We start from the raw sequence: 16,346 nt of genomic DNA on the forward strand, positions 1-16,346 counted from the left end.
TTGAGAAGTCTGGCTAGGGGTTTATCAATTTTACTTATTTTTTCAAGAAACCAGCTCTTAGATTCATTGATCTGTTCTATTGTTTTTTTGGAGTCCCTATTGTTTATTTATGCTCTAATCTTTATTATTTCTCTTCTTCTACTGGCCTTGGGGTTTCTTTGCTGTTCTTCTATTTCCTTTAGTTGTGCTGTTAGGTTTTATATTTGGGATTTTTCTTGTTTCTTGAGATAGGCCTGGATTGCAATGTATTTTCCTCTAAGGACTGCCTTTGCTGCATCCCAAAGGGTTTGGACCATCATGTTTTCATTTTCATTTGCTTCCATATATTTTTTTAATTTCTTCATTAATTTCCTGGTTGACCCACTTATTCTTTAGTAGGATGTTCTTTAACCTCCATGCATTTGGAAGTTTTCCAAATTTTTTCTTCTGGTTGATTTCAAATTTTGTAGCATTGTGATGTGAAAATATGCATGGTCTGATCTCAATTCTTTTATATTTATTGAGAGATGTTTTGTGACCCAGTATATGATACACCTTGGAGAATGTTCCATGTGCACTCAAGAAGAATGTGTAGTCTGCTGCTTTTGGATGAAAAGCTTTTGTTCTGAATATCTGTCAAGTCCATCTGGTCCAGTGTATCATTCAAGGCCATTATTTCTTTATTGATTTTCTACCTATATTATCTGTCCATTGTTGTAAGTGGAGTATTAAAGCCCCCTGCAATTACCATACTCTTATCAATAAGATTGCTTATGTTTGATTAATATATTTGGGTATTTAACGTGGGGGGGGGCATAAATATTTACAATTGTTAGCTCTTCTTGATTATCAGACCCCATAAATATAATATAATGCCCTTCTTCATCTCTTGCTACAGTCTTTACTTTAAAATCTAGTTTGTCTGATATAAGCATGGCTACTCCAGCTTTCTTTTGACTTCCAGGAGCATGATAGATGGTTCTCCATCCCTTCACTTTCAATCTGAAGGTGTCCTCAGGTCTAAAATGGGTCTCTTGAACACAGCATATAGATAGGTCTCATTTTTTTATCCATTCTGATACCCTATATCTTTTGATTGGAGCATTTAGTTTATTTAACATTCAGAGTTATTATTCAAAGATAGGGATTTAGTGTCACTGTGTTATTTCATGCTTGTGGTGATGTCTCTGGTCCTTTGTAGTCTTTGCAGTGTTCCACTCACAGACTCCCCCTTAGTATCTTTTGCAGGGCTGGTTTAGTGGTCATGAACTCCTTCAGTTTTTGTTCATCTGGGAAATTCTTTATCTTTCCTATTCTGAATGACAGCCTTGCTGGATAAAGGATCTTGGCTCCCTGTTTTTTCTATTCAGCACATTGAGTATATCCTGCCGCTCCCTTCTGGCCTGCCAAGTTTCAATGGACAGGTCTGCTAGTACTCTTACGTGTCTACCTTTGTAGGTTAAGGCCCGTTTGTCCCTAACTGCTTTCAGAATTCCCTCTTTCTCTTTGTATTTTGCCAGTTTCACTATGCTATGCTGTGGAGAAAACCTAATCCTGTTAAATCTGAAGGGAGTTCTCTGTGCCTCCTGGATTTGGATGTCTGCTTCCTTCTCCAGGTTAGGGAAGTTCTCAGCTATCATTTGTTCAAGTAAACCTTCTGCCCCTTTTTCTCTCTTCTTATTCTTCTGGAACTCCTATGATACAGATATTATTACATTTCATTGAAACACTTAGTTCTCTAATTCTCCCCTCATGGTCTAGTATTTTCTTATCTCTCTTTTTCTTGGCTTCATCATTTTCCGTAATTTTAAACTTCTATTTTACTTATTCTCCCCTCTGCTTCCTCCATGCTTGCTGTCACTGCATCCAGTTAATTTTGCACCTCATTTACGGCATTTTTAATTCATTATGATTATTTCTTAGTTCCTTGATCTCTGCTGTCTTCTGTACTTTTTTCAAGCCCAGCTATTAATCTTATGACTATTGTTCTAAATTCTTGCTCAGATATATTGTTTATATCTGTTTTGAACAATTCTCTAGCTGTCATTTCTTCCTGGAATTTCTTTTGAGGAGGTGTATTTTGATTTGTTCATTGAAGTAACCCTGGAAAAAACATTTTTAAGGTGGGGGGGATGGAAGAAGCCTTATCCCATACAAAGAGAGTAATGACAGGGATGAGAAAAAAGAAAAGAAAAAAAAAAATTAACCAAACAGAAAATCAGAGAAACTATATGCCTTAATCCACAGAGAGAGAGAGGAAAATAAAGAAGAAGTAAATACAGAAGAGATGTAAAAAGAATAGATTAAAAATGTCTCCTTAAACAAACCAACAACCAGAATAAACAGACTAGAGAAAGGAAGAAATAAGAGGAAGAAAAGGAAGAAATAAATATATATTTTTATGGATTTATATATATAATTGACCAAGAATCAAATCAGAAAATGCAAATCCACTGAACCGATATCTGATGGTTTCTTGGAATCGGTGGCAGTGCTGGTCTGGAGAAGGGGCCATCTGGTTCAGTCAGTGTCAGTCTTGCTCCAGTAGATAAGCAGTTACCAGGCACAGAGGGGCATGGTTTGGTGTAGGTGGGTCCTGCCTCCACTGTGGGCCCATTGTCCATTCCCTGAAGCCCCACCTTGTTGGTAATAGGGAGAAAAATGGCAACACCCCAGTCTCTCCTCCCCAGACTGGGTGTCCCAAACCACTCTGTTCAGACCATCCTCACAGTGCCCCAGTTTGTTCTGCTCCACAGTCTCCCAAGCCTCCCAAGCTCTCAGATGGGATTCAAACCCCAGTGTCTTAAAGGATCCCCCTCTGTGTGCCCTGCTCCTGGGGTTGCGCCACTCTGCCCAGCCAGCTGACAAAGGGCCTCTGGTTCCTCACAGTGCCACATGGACACAAGCGGCACAGTTCGTTCCATGTCTAGAAGGATCCCGCTCCGCGTGCCCTGGTTCCATCCTAGACAGCCAGATGACAAAGAGCCTCTGGCTGGCGGGTACCTGGAGGGTCTTTTGTCCTTGGAGCAGCTATTTGCTTTCTTCCCACAGCACAGAGAGGATTGCTGTCTCTAACTGCACCTCAGACTGGCTACAGAGCCCGAGGCTGGCTCCCCTTCTCCCCAGGTGCACGAATAGGCAGCTGGCTCCAGTCCAGGGAAAGCCCCACAGTTAGAAATTGGTTCTTTGCCTGTTTTTTTCTGTTTCCCAGTCCATGGTTTTTTTCTCTTGTCCAAATACAATCCTATATTTCCACAGCCTCTCTTTCCCCTCCTTTTGTCTCTCCACAGAAGGGGATCCCTTCCCTCCGTTCTTATGCCGCCCTTTTTATCTCCACCAGTTTGAAATCACGTACCTCTGGCCCGCCACGTTGTCCCTATGGGCCCCTGGAGATGTTTCTGTCACTCTGTAGCCCGGATTCCTGGAATTCCAAGTCTTCTGGCCTCAATACTGCTGTGTTTGAGGGACAAGGGAACTTCAGGTCCCAATACTTCTCTGCCATGTTGACTCCTCTTTCCAAGTCTTGCATTTTTAAACCACAGTCACACCCAGGGAGCTAGTGAAGAGTGAAGCCAGTATAATTGTCTTTGAACTGACGTATGGGGCTGATGTTTTCCTGTTTGGAATGCATCCATGTATTTGGAGCAATTTGCCCCTATAACCATCTCTAAAAGCAGGCTGTGGACCCTCTTTGGGTGTTCCAGCCCCAGTTGGGATCCATGAGGAGGTCCTTGATCAAGATCTCGCTTGCAGTGGGGGCTGGGAATGGGTGCATGGGAGGGTGGCTTAGGGAAACAAAAAAACAAATTTATCCCTAGACTAGCATCTACCAGACATAAAAGTATGCGTAGTTCTGGAAAAAACACAGTATGTGAGCAGGGTTAACATTAGGCATGGCTCCCTTAGGTTAGCAGCTGTGATTTCCTTGCCATGTGAAGGTGTACTTTCCCCACTGTGTTTGCCCTGCTGGGAATAAGGTGCAGGATGAGTTGAGAAATTACTGGTGAAGCTCAGTGACAACACCGCTAAGAGTCTGTCTAATTCCCTGGCGTGGGGATTTCAGGGCAGCAGAAAATGAGTGGTGGCTACTAACCAGATTCCAAGACAGCTGAGGAAATCCCAGAGGAAATGAGTTTGTTTGTTTGTTTGTTTGCTTGCTTTTCAGTTCATAAAATACTTCCTGAAAGCATTTTTATAGGAAAACTTTATTTAAGAGAGTTTCTTTGAGCCTGGACCAGCACATGGAATATGAGCATTGGCAATGTCTGCTCCTACCCGCCCCCACCTTGCCCTCCCCATCCAGTCATTTCTTTTGCAAATCACTTGGAGCCTTGACTTGGCAGAGCTGTCCAGACAGCATCTGACCTTGCCTAAAAATTGTGATTTATAGCATGTTGATCTCAAGCATTTTAATGCAATGCCCCAAAGAGCAGAGAAGTCTCAATTAAAGGATATTCTAGAACTTCTTCAGTCAGTGGGCCAAATCCCATCCCCAAGCCAGGATGAGATAGATCATCAGATCTCCAAGACAAAAGAACTCTTCCAGAGCTATATGGACCTATTGAAGCTGGATTTGTGAGAGCAAAGTATTGTGAGAGCACAAGTAGGCCCCGCAGCCTGACTGTCCCGGCTCCATGCCTGCTCGGGGCCTGGCGTGCTGCTCACTCAGGTCCCTTGCTCTTGTCCCCACTCTCCCTGCCATAGAAGGAGGAATTATTGCACTGTCCATCACAGACTGTCTGCAAATAAAGCGGATTCTCAGAGGCGCTCAGATTTACTACATTTCACTCTCCCAATGGCATGTGACTGACCATGTGTCACCCCTCTCTGTACTTCAGTGTCCTCACTTGTTAAAAGGGGAGGTAATAGTCTGTGCCACTCATGGGGCTGCTGTGAAGGCTAGATGAGGTGCAAATGATTATGACACTTAGCACAGTGACTGTGCTCCAGACATGGTAGGCATGATTATTCCCATCAGGAGCCTCTAACCACTTGCTTTAAATTAAATGGCCTGAGGAGGCACCTGGCTGCTTCAGTCAGTTGAGTGTCCCATTCTCGATTTCGGCTCAGGTCACGATCTCACGGTTCATGTGATCGAGCGCCACATGGGGCTCTGCACTGACAGCCTAGAGCCTGCTTGGGATTCTCTCCCCCTCTGTGCCTCCCCCACTGTTTGTCTTACATGCTCACACGTGCATGCTCTGTCTCTCTCTCTCTCTCTCTCTCTCTCTCTGTCTCTCTGAAAATAAACATGTTTTTTTTTAAGTTAATTAATTAAATGATCTGAGAGCTTAGATGGGGCTGGTGGTTTAGAATGTGCAACCTGGGAAGGAGGAGGCATTAGGAAGGAATCCTGGAAGAGTAACTAGAAGGTCCCCAAAGAGTGACATGCTGGCTGCCTCACAGGAGGCCATTACTAAACCAAGAGCCCCAAAATAAGAGGGTTACTTGATGGTGCCTAGGTACCCCAAATCTCTGCTGTCACTAAGATTTCTACTTCCCAGTATGCCTCGTAGGGAGTGGTATCAGATGGAGAAAGCCTTCTAGAAGTTGTCCCTTAGATGGTATCCAGCTGGTAGGTGGGGAACCCCCACTCTGGCCAGGAGGAATGGGGGAAGGCTGGTCTTTTCAGAGCTCATCAAACAACACTCAGCCATTTCAAATGTCTCAAGACAGGCAGCCTTGCCTCTGGACGGTCTTCCCTTGATTACAAAAATCATAAAATTTAAAAGAAAATATATGCCATATGTTTCCAAGAATTTACACTTAGTTCATCAAATCTTTTGTTTTCTGAGAGTGTTTTGGAGTCCAACAAGACTATTGAGGCTTTTTCAAATGTCTTTAAAAATGCTTTTTTTTTTAAAGAAGGACATTAGAAGGCTTTAAAATTTGTTCCAAAAGTAAAAATAATAATATTAATAATAAATTGCTCAAAACTCTCAACCCCTGCAGGTTCAAAATTTACTTAATATTCCAAAACCAAAAGACTTGAATTATTACAGGGGGTTGTCATTTCTTGAAAGAGGAAAAAGAAAGAGGCTCACTGGAGTTCACTGGGCGGTTCTCAGTTGTGCCCATGGCCCAGCCAACTTCTTACTTAGCTTACACCTTCAGAGGAAGCCCCCCTAACTTGGCATCAATGAGGGCAGGTTAAAGTCATACTGAGGGTACTTACTGAGTATACTTGGCTTTTCAGCCTGGCTTATTTTTGACTGGTGGATCAAAGCCCTCAAAGAATGGCTCTTTTGTGGGGCACACGGTCTGTGTCGCATAACATTGGTGGTGTATTGTTAGGTGAGCAAAGAGTGGAAACAGAACAGTTTTTCTTTGAGGTGTGTGTAAATGAGCGGCTGCCAAGCAGCTGCCCTTGAACGCTGTCTTCTGGTGACCTCTGGTGGTAGAATTTGTCCTAGCATGTGTGCATGTATGCTTCTGAGCCAAGCCATCCAACCATGTTACAATTTTCCTACATTCCTTTCCCGCTGTTTTGTCATTCATGTTAGGCAAGGAGCAAGAATCAGTTGCAAACACCCAGAATAAAGTGGTGCATGTGCCTGACCAGACTGTTAATTTCACAAAAAGTTGCCTGGTGCCTTTTCTTTCAGTGAAAGCCTGATACATTTCCTGTAGAAAGAGAAAAGAAGCTAAAATGAAGGAAAGTGTGGCATCCACAGTTTTCGTTTTGCTACTTTTTCTCAACACCAGACTCCTGAATGGTAAGTAAGAGACTGTCCTGCTCTCTTTAATTCCATCGGGTGTTTCTTGAGAGGGCGGAGAGTCCATATAGTCCTCTTGTCCTGCAGTTACAAGAAATAAAAGTGTCAAAGTGATTTGCTGCTATTAATTTGCAGTATTTTTTGGCATTAAAATTAATGCAGAAATCAATGCAAAGGAAGCAATGCGGTGAATGCAAAGGCATGTCCCTATGTTGTGCCTTCTGTCCTCACTCTGGGCATGCAGTGAAGCCACTGTTTGAACAAGACCAGAGGCTCGGTCCAGCTTTCCAGCTACTACTAGCTATATATGGAACCTTGAGCCAATCACTCAATCTCTCTGGGGTTCCGCTTTTTCAAAGTGAGGATAATGATGCTCCCTCCACCTCAGATGAAATAATATATGTGGAAAACCTTTGAAAAGGTGTGAAGAGATAACAGGGATTGCTATTACATGGTCGGAAACATATAGCCAACTCTGTTGTCTGTGCCCATGGGAGAAATGAAGTTCACAGAGCCAGCATGCTGGTAGGTACATTTCGGTGCCGCCACCTCTGTGTATCTTTGGGTGTGGATACTTTTGTATATACTTCTGTGTATTAACTTCTCTATGTGTATCTGATTGCAAATGCTTCTCTGTGTATACCAATGTAAGTATACGTCTGTGTGTGTACCTCCATGAATGTGTATATTTCAATGTGTGTACCTGCCTGTGCTCTCTGAGTATGCATATGCATGTATGTCTTTGGGGGGGGGGGGTGTGCATGTGTGTGTTTGTGAGGTGGGCTTTATGTGGGTATTTGTGTGTACCTGTGTGTATGGTGCCTATGTGGTTGTCCCTCTGTGTGCACTTTATAAGGATAGTGAGACAGTCCATTAATTTTCACTGTGTCTGCTAAAGTGAATGAAAGGAACATTTGACTAATCGTAATTTCACAGCTGTGCTCTCCTCTCTTGAGTTTCCTAGAAGTACTATGAATAACCAGTGAAATGTAGAAGAGATAAGCTTCCAGAGAGAAAAGGACAGTAGAGATCAGTATAATCCATGGGGAAACTTGAAGTGCTCAAATAATCATCAGTTGCCTTAATTGTCTTCTGAATATACTCATTATTGAGCCATTGGTTTTGGGGGGGGGGTTGGTTAATAAACCTTTCTGTCCCACACACTCCTTCCCACCCACAACAAAACACAGCAAACAAATTGTTTCAACCTGTGAGATTGTCTTGAAGAAATTTTCCCTGGAGGACAAATGATGTTACAAATATCGGCAGACCTAAACCCAGGCTGGCTGGCATGGATTCCGAGGTTTTCTGTAGTTCTTTGACGGTTTTCAGGGGGACTGGGAGCCAGAGGTAGCTCGGCTCCCGCTGACATGATTAGCCCAGTGTCCTCTGCCCAGCCTATGCACTGCATCATGTCATTCCATGAAATTCTTTCTGGCTAGTTTTGCCTGGTACCCCTTCTTCCATGCCTGTCCTCCTCCGACTTGCCCTTTCTGATCTGGTGCTCAACAAGAAATTCCGGCCCAGGAGCCAACCAGCAGGAGGGGGGTTGGGGGGGGCAGTGGGGAGGGGACAAGTGTGAGAGAAAACAGAGAGAACCCTCCCCCCCCACCCAGTTGCTGAGACTGACACCTTTTGAAAGCTCTCCTCTCTGCTGCTGACTTTCTCCACTAAGCTCTAGCTCAGGCATCCAGCTTGGGGAAAAAGGAGGATCAGCTGGGGTTCTGTGGATGGGCACGGTGGCACTCCTAGCCCAGCAGCACAGGGCAAACTCCCAGGGCCACTCTTTCCCCTCTTTGGACCTGACAGATAAGGAAGAGGAGAGGGGGAAAGCTCACCAAGAGCTTTGGGGATTAAGCAAGTAAAAAACCCCATTCTCTTGACATTATATTTTCCACATCACCTCATTCAGACCTTCTAGCTTCCAACTGGGATTAGACACAGCTCTTGTATAATAATGGTAGCTGGTAACCAGAAAGGCAGCTCTCCACTCCCTCACCTCTTACCATGCCTCCCACCCCCAAAAGGGTCATAGAACTGCAAGGAAGCCCTTTGCCACTCACCACAAAAAGACCCAAGGGAAAGGGGAAAATATAAGACAAAAGGGACTAAAAAACAAGATTCAGAAATGGGCTCACCACAAAAAGACCCAAGAGGAAGGGGGAAAATATAAGACAAAAGGGACTAAAAAACAAGATTCGGAAATGGGGGTGGAAGAATGAGGAGACAGAGGGTGAGACTGGGTCAGAGGTCCAAGCCAAATGGAATCAAAGGAAAATGAAGGCCACAGATTGAGTCAATGGTGTGGGAATGGCAGAAAGATGGAAATTTGTGAGCAGATGAAGTGCCAGAGAGCCCTGTTTCAGCAGAGTGACCCCAGGATGCTGGTGCCTGGGGGAGAATTCTTTCCACAGTCACCCTTATACTGTGAGATGGTGTCAGTTTCATAGACTCTGGGATTGAGGAAGGGCCACGTCCTCTTCAGTCCATGTGTACCCTTAGAGTCAGTCACCAATCCCAGTTAGTTTCTTACCTCACAGGACGCACAAGCACAGGCATACACACACACAAACACATACACACACACACACACACACACACACACACACAGCTCTCTCTCTGTCTCTGTCTCTGTCTCTCTCTCTCTCTCTCTCTCTCACACACACACACACACACACACACGCGCACACACACAGCTCTTTCTCTCAGTCCTGCCAACATCCGGGCAGCCCACAGAGGAATGTTGCCAGATGCTGACACTTTGGCATTTCTGAGCAACCCACCCCTAGGCCTGCTCACCCCAAGACCTCATCACTGGGCTGGTCCCACGAATCTGCTTCTGTCACCAGCAGGATGGTCGAATGGTTGAATGCACCCTCATCTTTACTTCAGATGCTTCTGGCTTTTTCTAGGACAATCACCTCCTGGAAAACCTGAGATCCTTAAATGTCGTTCTCCTGAAAAGGAGACATTCACCTGCTGGTGGAAGCCTGGGGAAGATGGGGGTCTCCCTACCAATTACACACTGATTTACCACAAGGAAGGGTAAGTTTTCTTCTGTGCTATCAACCCACATGACCACTCTCAATCTCCCGGCCCAAAGAACACTGGTTCTGAGTTAGAATTGCCACACTTCCCTGGATTGACACTAGTAAGGCTCCTACCACTGGGGCAAAGAACTTACTGTTCATGTCCACATTCTCGTGTTAATGTCCTTCAGGAGCTCGCTAGATGCGCATAAGCTCTTTCGCCACCCCAGAAATATAATACGGCATTGTTTCCACTGCCTGTCTGAAGCTTAGGTTGTAGCCCAAAGTCACATATGAATCGTTCCTGAGTGCTCATTAATTTTAGATGCTTATCTGTAAACCTTGTACCATGTGTAATTTGTCTTTTAGTAATTGTTACTTTTGCGATATAAGTGGATTATCATGTAATCCTTAACAACCATGGTAACGTTAGGTTTTCTAACTTGTTTTGTGACCAAGTAAAGAGCCCTCAAAGCAAAGGAAGGTAAGGACTTTTCCTTAGCGTTTGCTGATCCAGGATCCAGGATCGTCCAGAGGGTGTATTTGGAGCTAAGGTTTCAGTGAGGGCTGAACAAGGTCATCTCCAGGGGAAGATTTTGTTTTACTCATAATGAAACCTTTCTGGAAATCCCGGGAGGGCTGTAGTCCTGTGGTTGCAACAGCTGGCCCACCTCCCAAGGACTGCACTTTGTTGGACACAAAGCTGTCTTCCCTTCTGGGACCCAAAGGAGGGTACATGTAAATAGATTTCGGGAACTCACACGGGTGACCGAAATCAAATACACCTTCACACCTTGTGGCGGGTCTTGCAGTGAGGCTGTGAAGTCTAAATGTGAGCAGCCCAGTGAGCCACCTGGTCCTGAACTCTCTCTTTTCTGAGTCACTTTGCTCTGTTGTTGACTTAGTGCAGTCTGAAATACACCGACATCAATTTTTATCCAATTTCATCTTTTGTTAATGAAATGTGACTCAACACCTATGTGCAAGAGATGCCGCGTATGCACAACCCGCACGGTGTGTGTAAGGGGGAGAGTCCCATTTCCTGAGATGGCCCAGTGGCCATTCTCTGAGTAGAGTGGCACCTTGGCCATTGAAAGTGCAAGTGTTTATTGGCAAGGGGCACAAATCACAAAGCCCACAAAAACCTGCCGAAGGGAAGTGACGGTGAGAAGCAGGGTCGCTGGGGACCTGATGTAACCCTTCTACCACCATCCCCAGCACCCTCTTTCCTGTCTCACTCCCAGCTGACATGGGCAGGACACAGATGTTGGGGGAGCCATTCCTTAGCTCTGGTATTTGCATTGGAACATCTGATCCTCAAAAGCCAGTGTTAATGGTCTATTCAGAAAAAGACTAAAAAATAAAAATAAATAAATAAATAAATAAATAAATAGGAAAAGAAAAAGACTAAACTCTTTTTACTACTTTCTTATTCACTGCTAATATATCACTCATTGCAGAGAGACACTCACACATGAATGTCCAGACTACACAACCAGTGGCCCCAATTCCTGTTACTTCAACAAGAAGCACACCTCCATCTGGACAATGTACATCATCACAATAAATGCCACAAACCAGATGGGAAGCACTTCCTCGGATCCACGTTATGTGGACGTGACTTACATAGGTAAGGGGAAGGGGGACAGGTAAGGAATTTGTTACTCCGTTATGGATTTGCCAGTAGTCAAACTCAGTTTGAGTCTTCTTGGCTTTTGCACGCGTCCCACAAAAGAAAGATGAGAAAATTTACAATACCCTGCTCAACTGAGTTTTTCAAACCAACTTTAATTGAATCATTCATAGCAGTAGGACTGGCCCTCGGGATCCTTGTGTTTCTGTGCTTTCCCTTGACCCTTCTTCACATCCTCTTGCATCCAGAAGGAATGTTCTATCTATGCTTCCCTGCAGCCCTCCTCCTGCAACCAATGTCCCCTTCTCTCTTATTTTGTCCCTCCCAAAGGAAGACAGAGCTACCCCACAGAATAGCAGCTCTCAGGAGGTGTTCATCTGCTTCCGTATCCAAGGAATTACTCCAACTGACTTGCCCCAGATTCAATTTTCAGTATACGTGTGCTCAGCAACTGGAGCCATTATTTCAAAAATAAATAATTTGGGGAGTGAATACTTGAAGAGCAGTCTGAAGGCCAAGATCACAAGCACAAAGTTTGGAGAAGTCATTAGCAAAGCGAAACAAAGCCAACCTGAGAGCTGCTTCTTGCTTTGCATGATCAGCAGTGAGCTACAGGACAACTAGGCATAACTGTAGTGGCCTGGATGGTTTAGCAAGGGTGACAAAGGGAATCTTAGGACAAGAGATGGCCTGGCCAGGCCTGAGTTCAGCCCTCATCTTGGGTAATAATCTAGGGAATAGCTAATTAGGCTCATGGTTACCCAAGTCTTACTGATTTACCTACCACCACTCAAGAAGGAAAATCGGATTAGGGTTCTCAAGTGTTCACTTGCATATATATCATCCCATTGGTATCGTATCAGTGGCTTATCCTTAAAAACTAGAAAAGCTTCCAACACCAACTGGTACATGCTTAAATATTTTCTTCCTGCAGCAAATCATTGGAATGAGCATGGGCTGGGAACTGAATTCGATCTTAGTTTAAGAAACTCAGAAAGGCAACCCCACTGGCAAGTAGGAATAAATTAAATTCTAGTCATATAAATTACTTGAGATACGAAGACTTTAAGATGCTAAGTGCCAACTAATTCCTTTGTCGTGGGCTTTTTCTTACATTTTTAACATTTGAGGGCAAAACAGCAAAAACAAAAGAAGTTCTGAAATGAGCAGTTGCTATAATGAGAGCATTCACAAAAAAGTGGAATCACTAAAGAGTAGGACTTTTAAAAAGTGAAATCAATGAGGGCATCGATTTCACATGGGCTCTGGAAAACAAATTCTCTGGTGAAAAAAGTGTTGGGCCGTATTTTCCAAAACAATGGAAGGAGGGTTTATGGAACTCTCTTCCTATGGGGAGGGTCAAATCCTCCCATGACCCTGCAGCATCCAGTGCTGGTAACAGGCCATAGAAGTTCATTTAAAAATCAGTGTGCCCTACAGTACATTTTCTATCAGCTGGAGTCTCATCCAGTGATAACCTGCAGTACAGAATGACAATATTGGCAGATAATGTCTCAGAAATAGATTGTGTTGTCGTTGATCTTGTTACTGCCATTGAATAATATTTAGCGATGTTGAAGACACTTGAAAGGAGTGATTCCCAACTGGCGGCTGTTTTGCCCCCCGCAGGATAGTTAGCAATTACAGGAAACATCTCCACATAGTGCAACCTGGAGAGGAGGGTTGAGGGAATTACTGATGTTTAATGGGCAGAGGCCAGAAACGCTGCGAAGGCTCAGCATCCTACACACACACCCCACTGCCAACAAAGAAGGATCTGGTCCAAAATACATAATGCTGAGGTTGAGCAACTTTGCTTTAAAGGATTCGTCGTAAACATTTTGTTGGCAGTTTTGTACAAATAGTTTTTGATCAGAGGCATTTCTCAGTATTATGTTTAGCTTAAAACCTTTGTGGATGATGTTTGTTTAGTAAGTACATATCATCCTTTCAGGAAGTACAATCACCCTTAGTTATTTACTTAGTAACAAATAAGCGTTAGGATTGGTGGCAAATTTTCCAGAGTTCACTTTTTTAGGTAACTGTAGATTATAATGCCAAAACACTATAGTTAACACGCACATCCCAAACCTGGCATGGAGAATTATTTGAGAAGGTAATAAATGAATAGAGAAAATATTACTGACCAGCAGGACTGAGATTAGGGGAAGACAAGTTGGTATCCAAGGCACCTCACTCTTAAGGAGGGATTCACAGACCTGTACTTAAAGGAACCTCAGAGTAAGTGCCTCCTTAATTTTTTGAGACATAGTGCAAAACTCACCTTTGTACTCATTTTAAAATGTTCAATCCAGTGGTATTAGTTCATTCACAGTGTTCTGCAATGACCATCACTATCTAGTTCCAGAATATTTTCACCACTCCAGATGGAAACTTCATACCCATTAACCAGTTACTCTGGATTTCCCACTCTACCCCAACTCCAGAGCAATCACTAATCTGCTTTCTGTCTCTATAGATTTGCCTATTCTGGAAATTTCAAACATATGGAATCAGATAGTATATGGCCTTTTGTGTCTGGCTTCTTTCACTTAGTCTAATGTTTTCAAGATTCATCTATAGTCTAGCATATGTCAGTACTTCCTTCCCTCTTGTGGCGGAAGAGTCTTCCGTTATGTGGATATTAACCCATCATCAACTGATGGATGTTTGAGTTGTTTCCACCTACTGGATGCTATGAGTAGTGTGCTATGAACACTCAGGCAGGAATTTTTGTTTGAGCACCTGCTTTCTTTTTTTTATATATGAAATTTATTGTCAAGTTGGTTTGCATACAACACCCAGTGCTCATCCCAACAGGTGCCCTCTTCAATGCCCATCACCCACCCTCCCCTCCCTCCCAACCCCCACCAACCCTCAGTTTATTCTCAGTTTTTAAGAGTCTCTTATGGTTTGCCTCCCTCCCTCTCTTTTTTTTTCCCTTCCCCTCCCCCATGGTCTTCTGTTAAGTTTCTCAGGATCCACACAAGAGTGAAAACATATGGTATCTGTCTTTCTCTGTATGGCTTATTTCACCTAGCATCACACTCTCCAGTTCCATCCCCGTTGCTACAAAGGGCCATATTTCATTCTTTCTCATTGCCACGTAGTATTCCATTGTATATATAAACCACGATTTCTTTATCCATTCATCAATTGATGGACATTTAGGCTCTTTGCATAATTTGGCTATTGTTGAAAGTGCTGCTATAAACAATGGGGTACAAGTGCCCCTATGCATCAGCACTCTGTATCCCTTGGGTAAATTCCTAGCAGTGCTATTTCTGGGTCATAGGGTAGATCTATTTTTAATTTTTTGAGGAACCTCCACACTGTTTTCCAGAGTGGCTGCACCAGTTTGCATTCCCACCAACAGTACAAGAGGGTTCCCATTTCTCCACATCCTCACCAGCATCTATAGTCTCCTGATTTGTTCATTTTAGCCCTTCTGACTGGCGTGAGGTGATACCTCAGTGTGGTTTTGATTTGTATTTCCCTGATGAGGAGCGACGTTAAGCATCTTTTCATGTGCCTGTTGGCCATCTGGATGTCTTCTTTAGAGAAGTGTCTATTCATGTCTTCTGCCCATTTCTTCACTGGATTATTTGTTTTTCGGGTGTGGAGTTTGGTGAGTTCTTTATAGATTTAACTAGCCCTTTGTCCGATACATCATTTGCAAATATCTTTTCCCATTCCATTGGTTGCCTTTTAGTTTTGTTGATTGTTTCCTTTGCAGTGAGCACCTGCTTTCATATCTTTTGAGTATATACCTAGGAGTGAAATTGATGACACGGTAATACTATATTTAAGTTTCTAAGTAACTTCCAGACATTTTTGTACAATGGCTATACCATTTTACATTCCCATGAGCAATGTACGAAGGTTCCAACTTCTCTAATGTTCTTCCCAACACTTGTTATTTTTCAGTTTTTGAATTCTAGCCATTCTAGCAGGTATGAACTGCTCTCTCATTGTGGTTTTGACTTGCATTTCCCAATGACTTTTGAGCATCATTCCTGTGCTTGTTGGTCATTTGTGCCTCCTTAAATTTTACATCTTTCTTGCTTCAACCTAACTTCAGTTCTTCTTACCAGCACTTGATGCCAAATGCAAAGAGTCTCATAACCATGGTGGAGTGAAATAGTAGAGAAAGCTGCCTTTAAGTCATATAGTTCTGTGTTCAAATGCTACTTTTACTAAATATGTAGTTTCTTTCATATCTACAGTTGAACCAGACCCTCCTGTGAACCTGACTTTGGAATTAAAACAGCCAGAAGACAAAAAACCATATCTGTGGATGAAATGGTTCCCACCCACCCTGGTTGATGTAAGATCTGGTTGGCTCACACTCCAGTACGAAATTCGATTAAAACCCGAGAAAGCCACTGAGTGGGAGGTGAGTCAACTAGAAGCTTTTGGAAGGAACCAGGTCCTTGGCAAAGTTGAAGCCCTCACAGCTGAGAATAGATGATTCTTCCTCATTATTGGGCAACCATGTTGCCCTCTTGATGCTGATGTGACCTAGTCAGATGTGGAAGTGCCTTCTCCGCTCCACTGGGATTGATGGGAACTCATCTTCATAGCTCTCTAGGGCTAGTTCCTTGCACTGAACATCCTCTTCCACCAGATTTCCAACCCACTTCCCTCAGGATATCTTAGATTAACACACTCATGAGTGTACCTACATGGCACTAAGTAGGAGGAAAACAATCTCAGTGTAACCACTTCATGGTCGATGGTATTTTTATTCACTTTCAAATACTTCAATGTAAAGAAATAATACTGTAAATTATAGGCATTTTAATAGTTCACTCTAAAATATTTTTGTATATGTCTCTTTCAAAAAGGGAACATTTGATTTCACTCATATGTGGATTTAAAGAACAAAACAAATGAACAAAGAAAAAAGAGACAAACAAAACAACAGACTCTAAACTACAGAGAACAAACTAGTAGCTGTCAGAGGAGAGGTGGGTGGGACATGGGTAA

At 43.3% G+C, this 16,346-nt stretch overlaps 1 protein-coding gene across 6 annotated transcripts in view; it reads left to right on the forward strand.

Annotated features, from left to right (window-relative positions):
* The window catches only part of PRLR (prolactin receptor), a 165,280-nt gene that overhangs the window by 141,795 nt on the left and 7,139 nt on the right, over window positions 1-16,346 (forward strand). For all 6 annotated transcript variants that reach the window (XM_045440461.1, XM_045440422.1, XM_045440412.1 and 3 more), the window contains 4 exons: window positions 6,585-6,695; window positions 9,608-9,740; window positions 11,185-11,354; window positions 15,584-15,753. In XM_045440461.1, coding sequence (XP_045296417.1) covers window positions 6,629-6,695; window positions 9,608-9,740; window positions 11,185-11,354; window positions 15,584-15,753 — 540 coding nt within the window. In that variant the 5' untranslated portion in view covers window positions 6,585-6,628. The remainder of the gene's footprint in view (window positions 1-6,584; window positions 6,696-9,607; window positions 9,741-11,184; window positions 11,355-15,583; window positions 15,754-16,346) is intronic.

The sequence above is a fragment of the Leopardus geoffroyi genome, chromosome A1 (assembly GCF_018350155.1).
Source record: "Leopardus geoffroyi isolate Oge1 chromosome A1, O.geoffroyi_Oge1_pat1.0, whole genome shotgun sequence".
NCBI classification, from domain to species: domain Eukaryota; kingdom Metazoa; phylum Chordata; class Mammalia; order Carnivora; family Felidae; genus Leopardus; species Leopardus geoffroyi.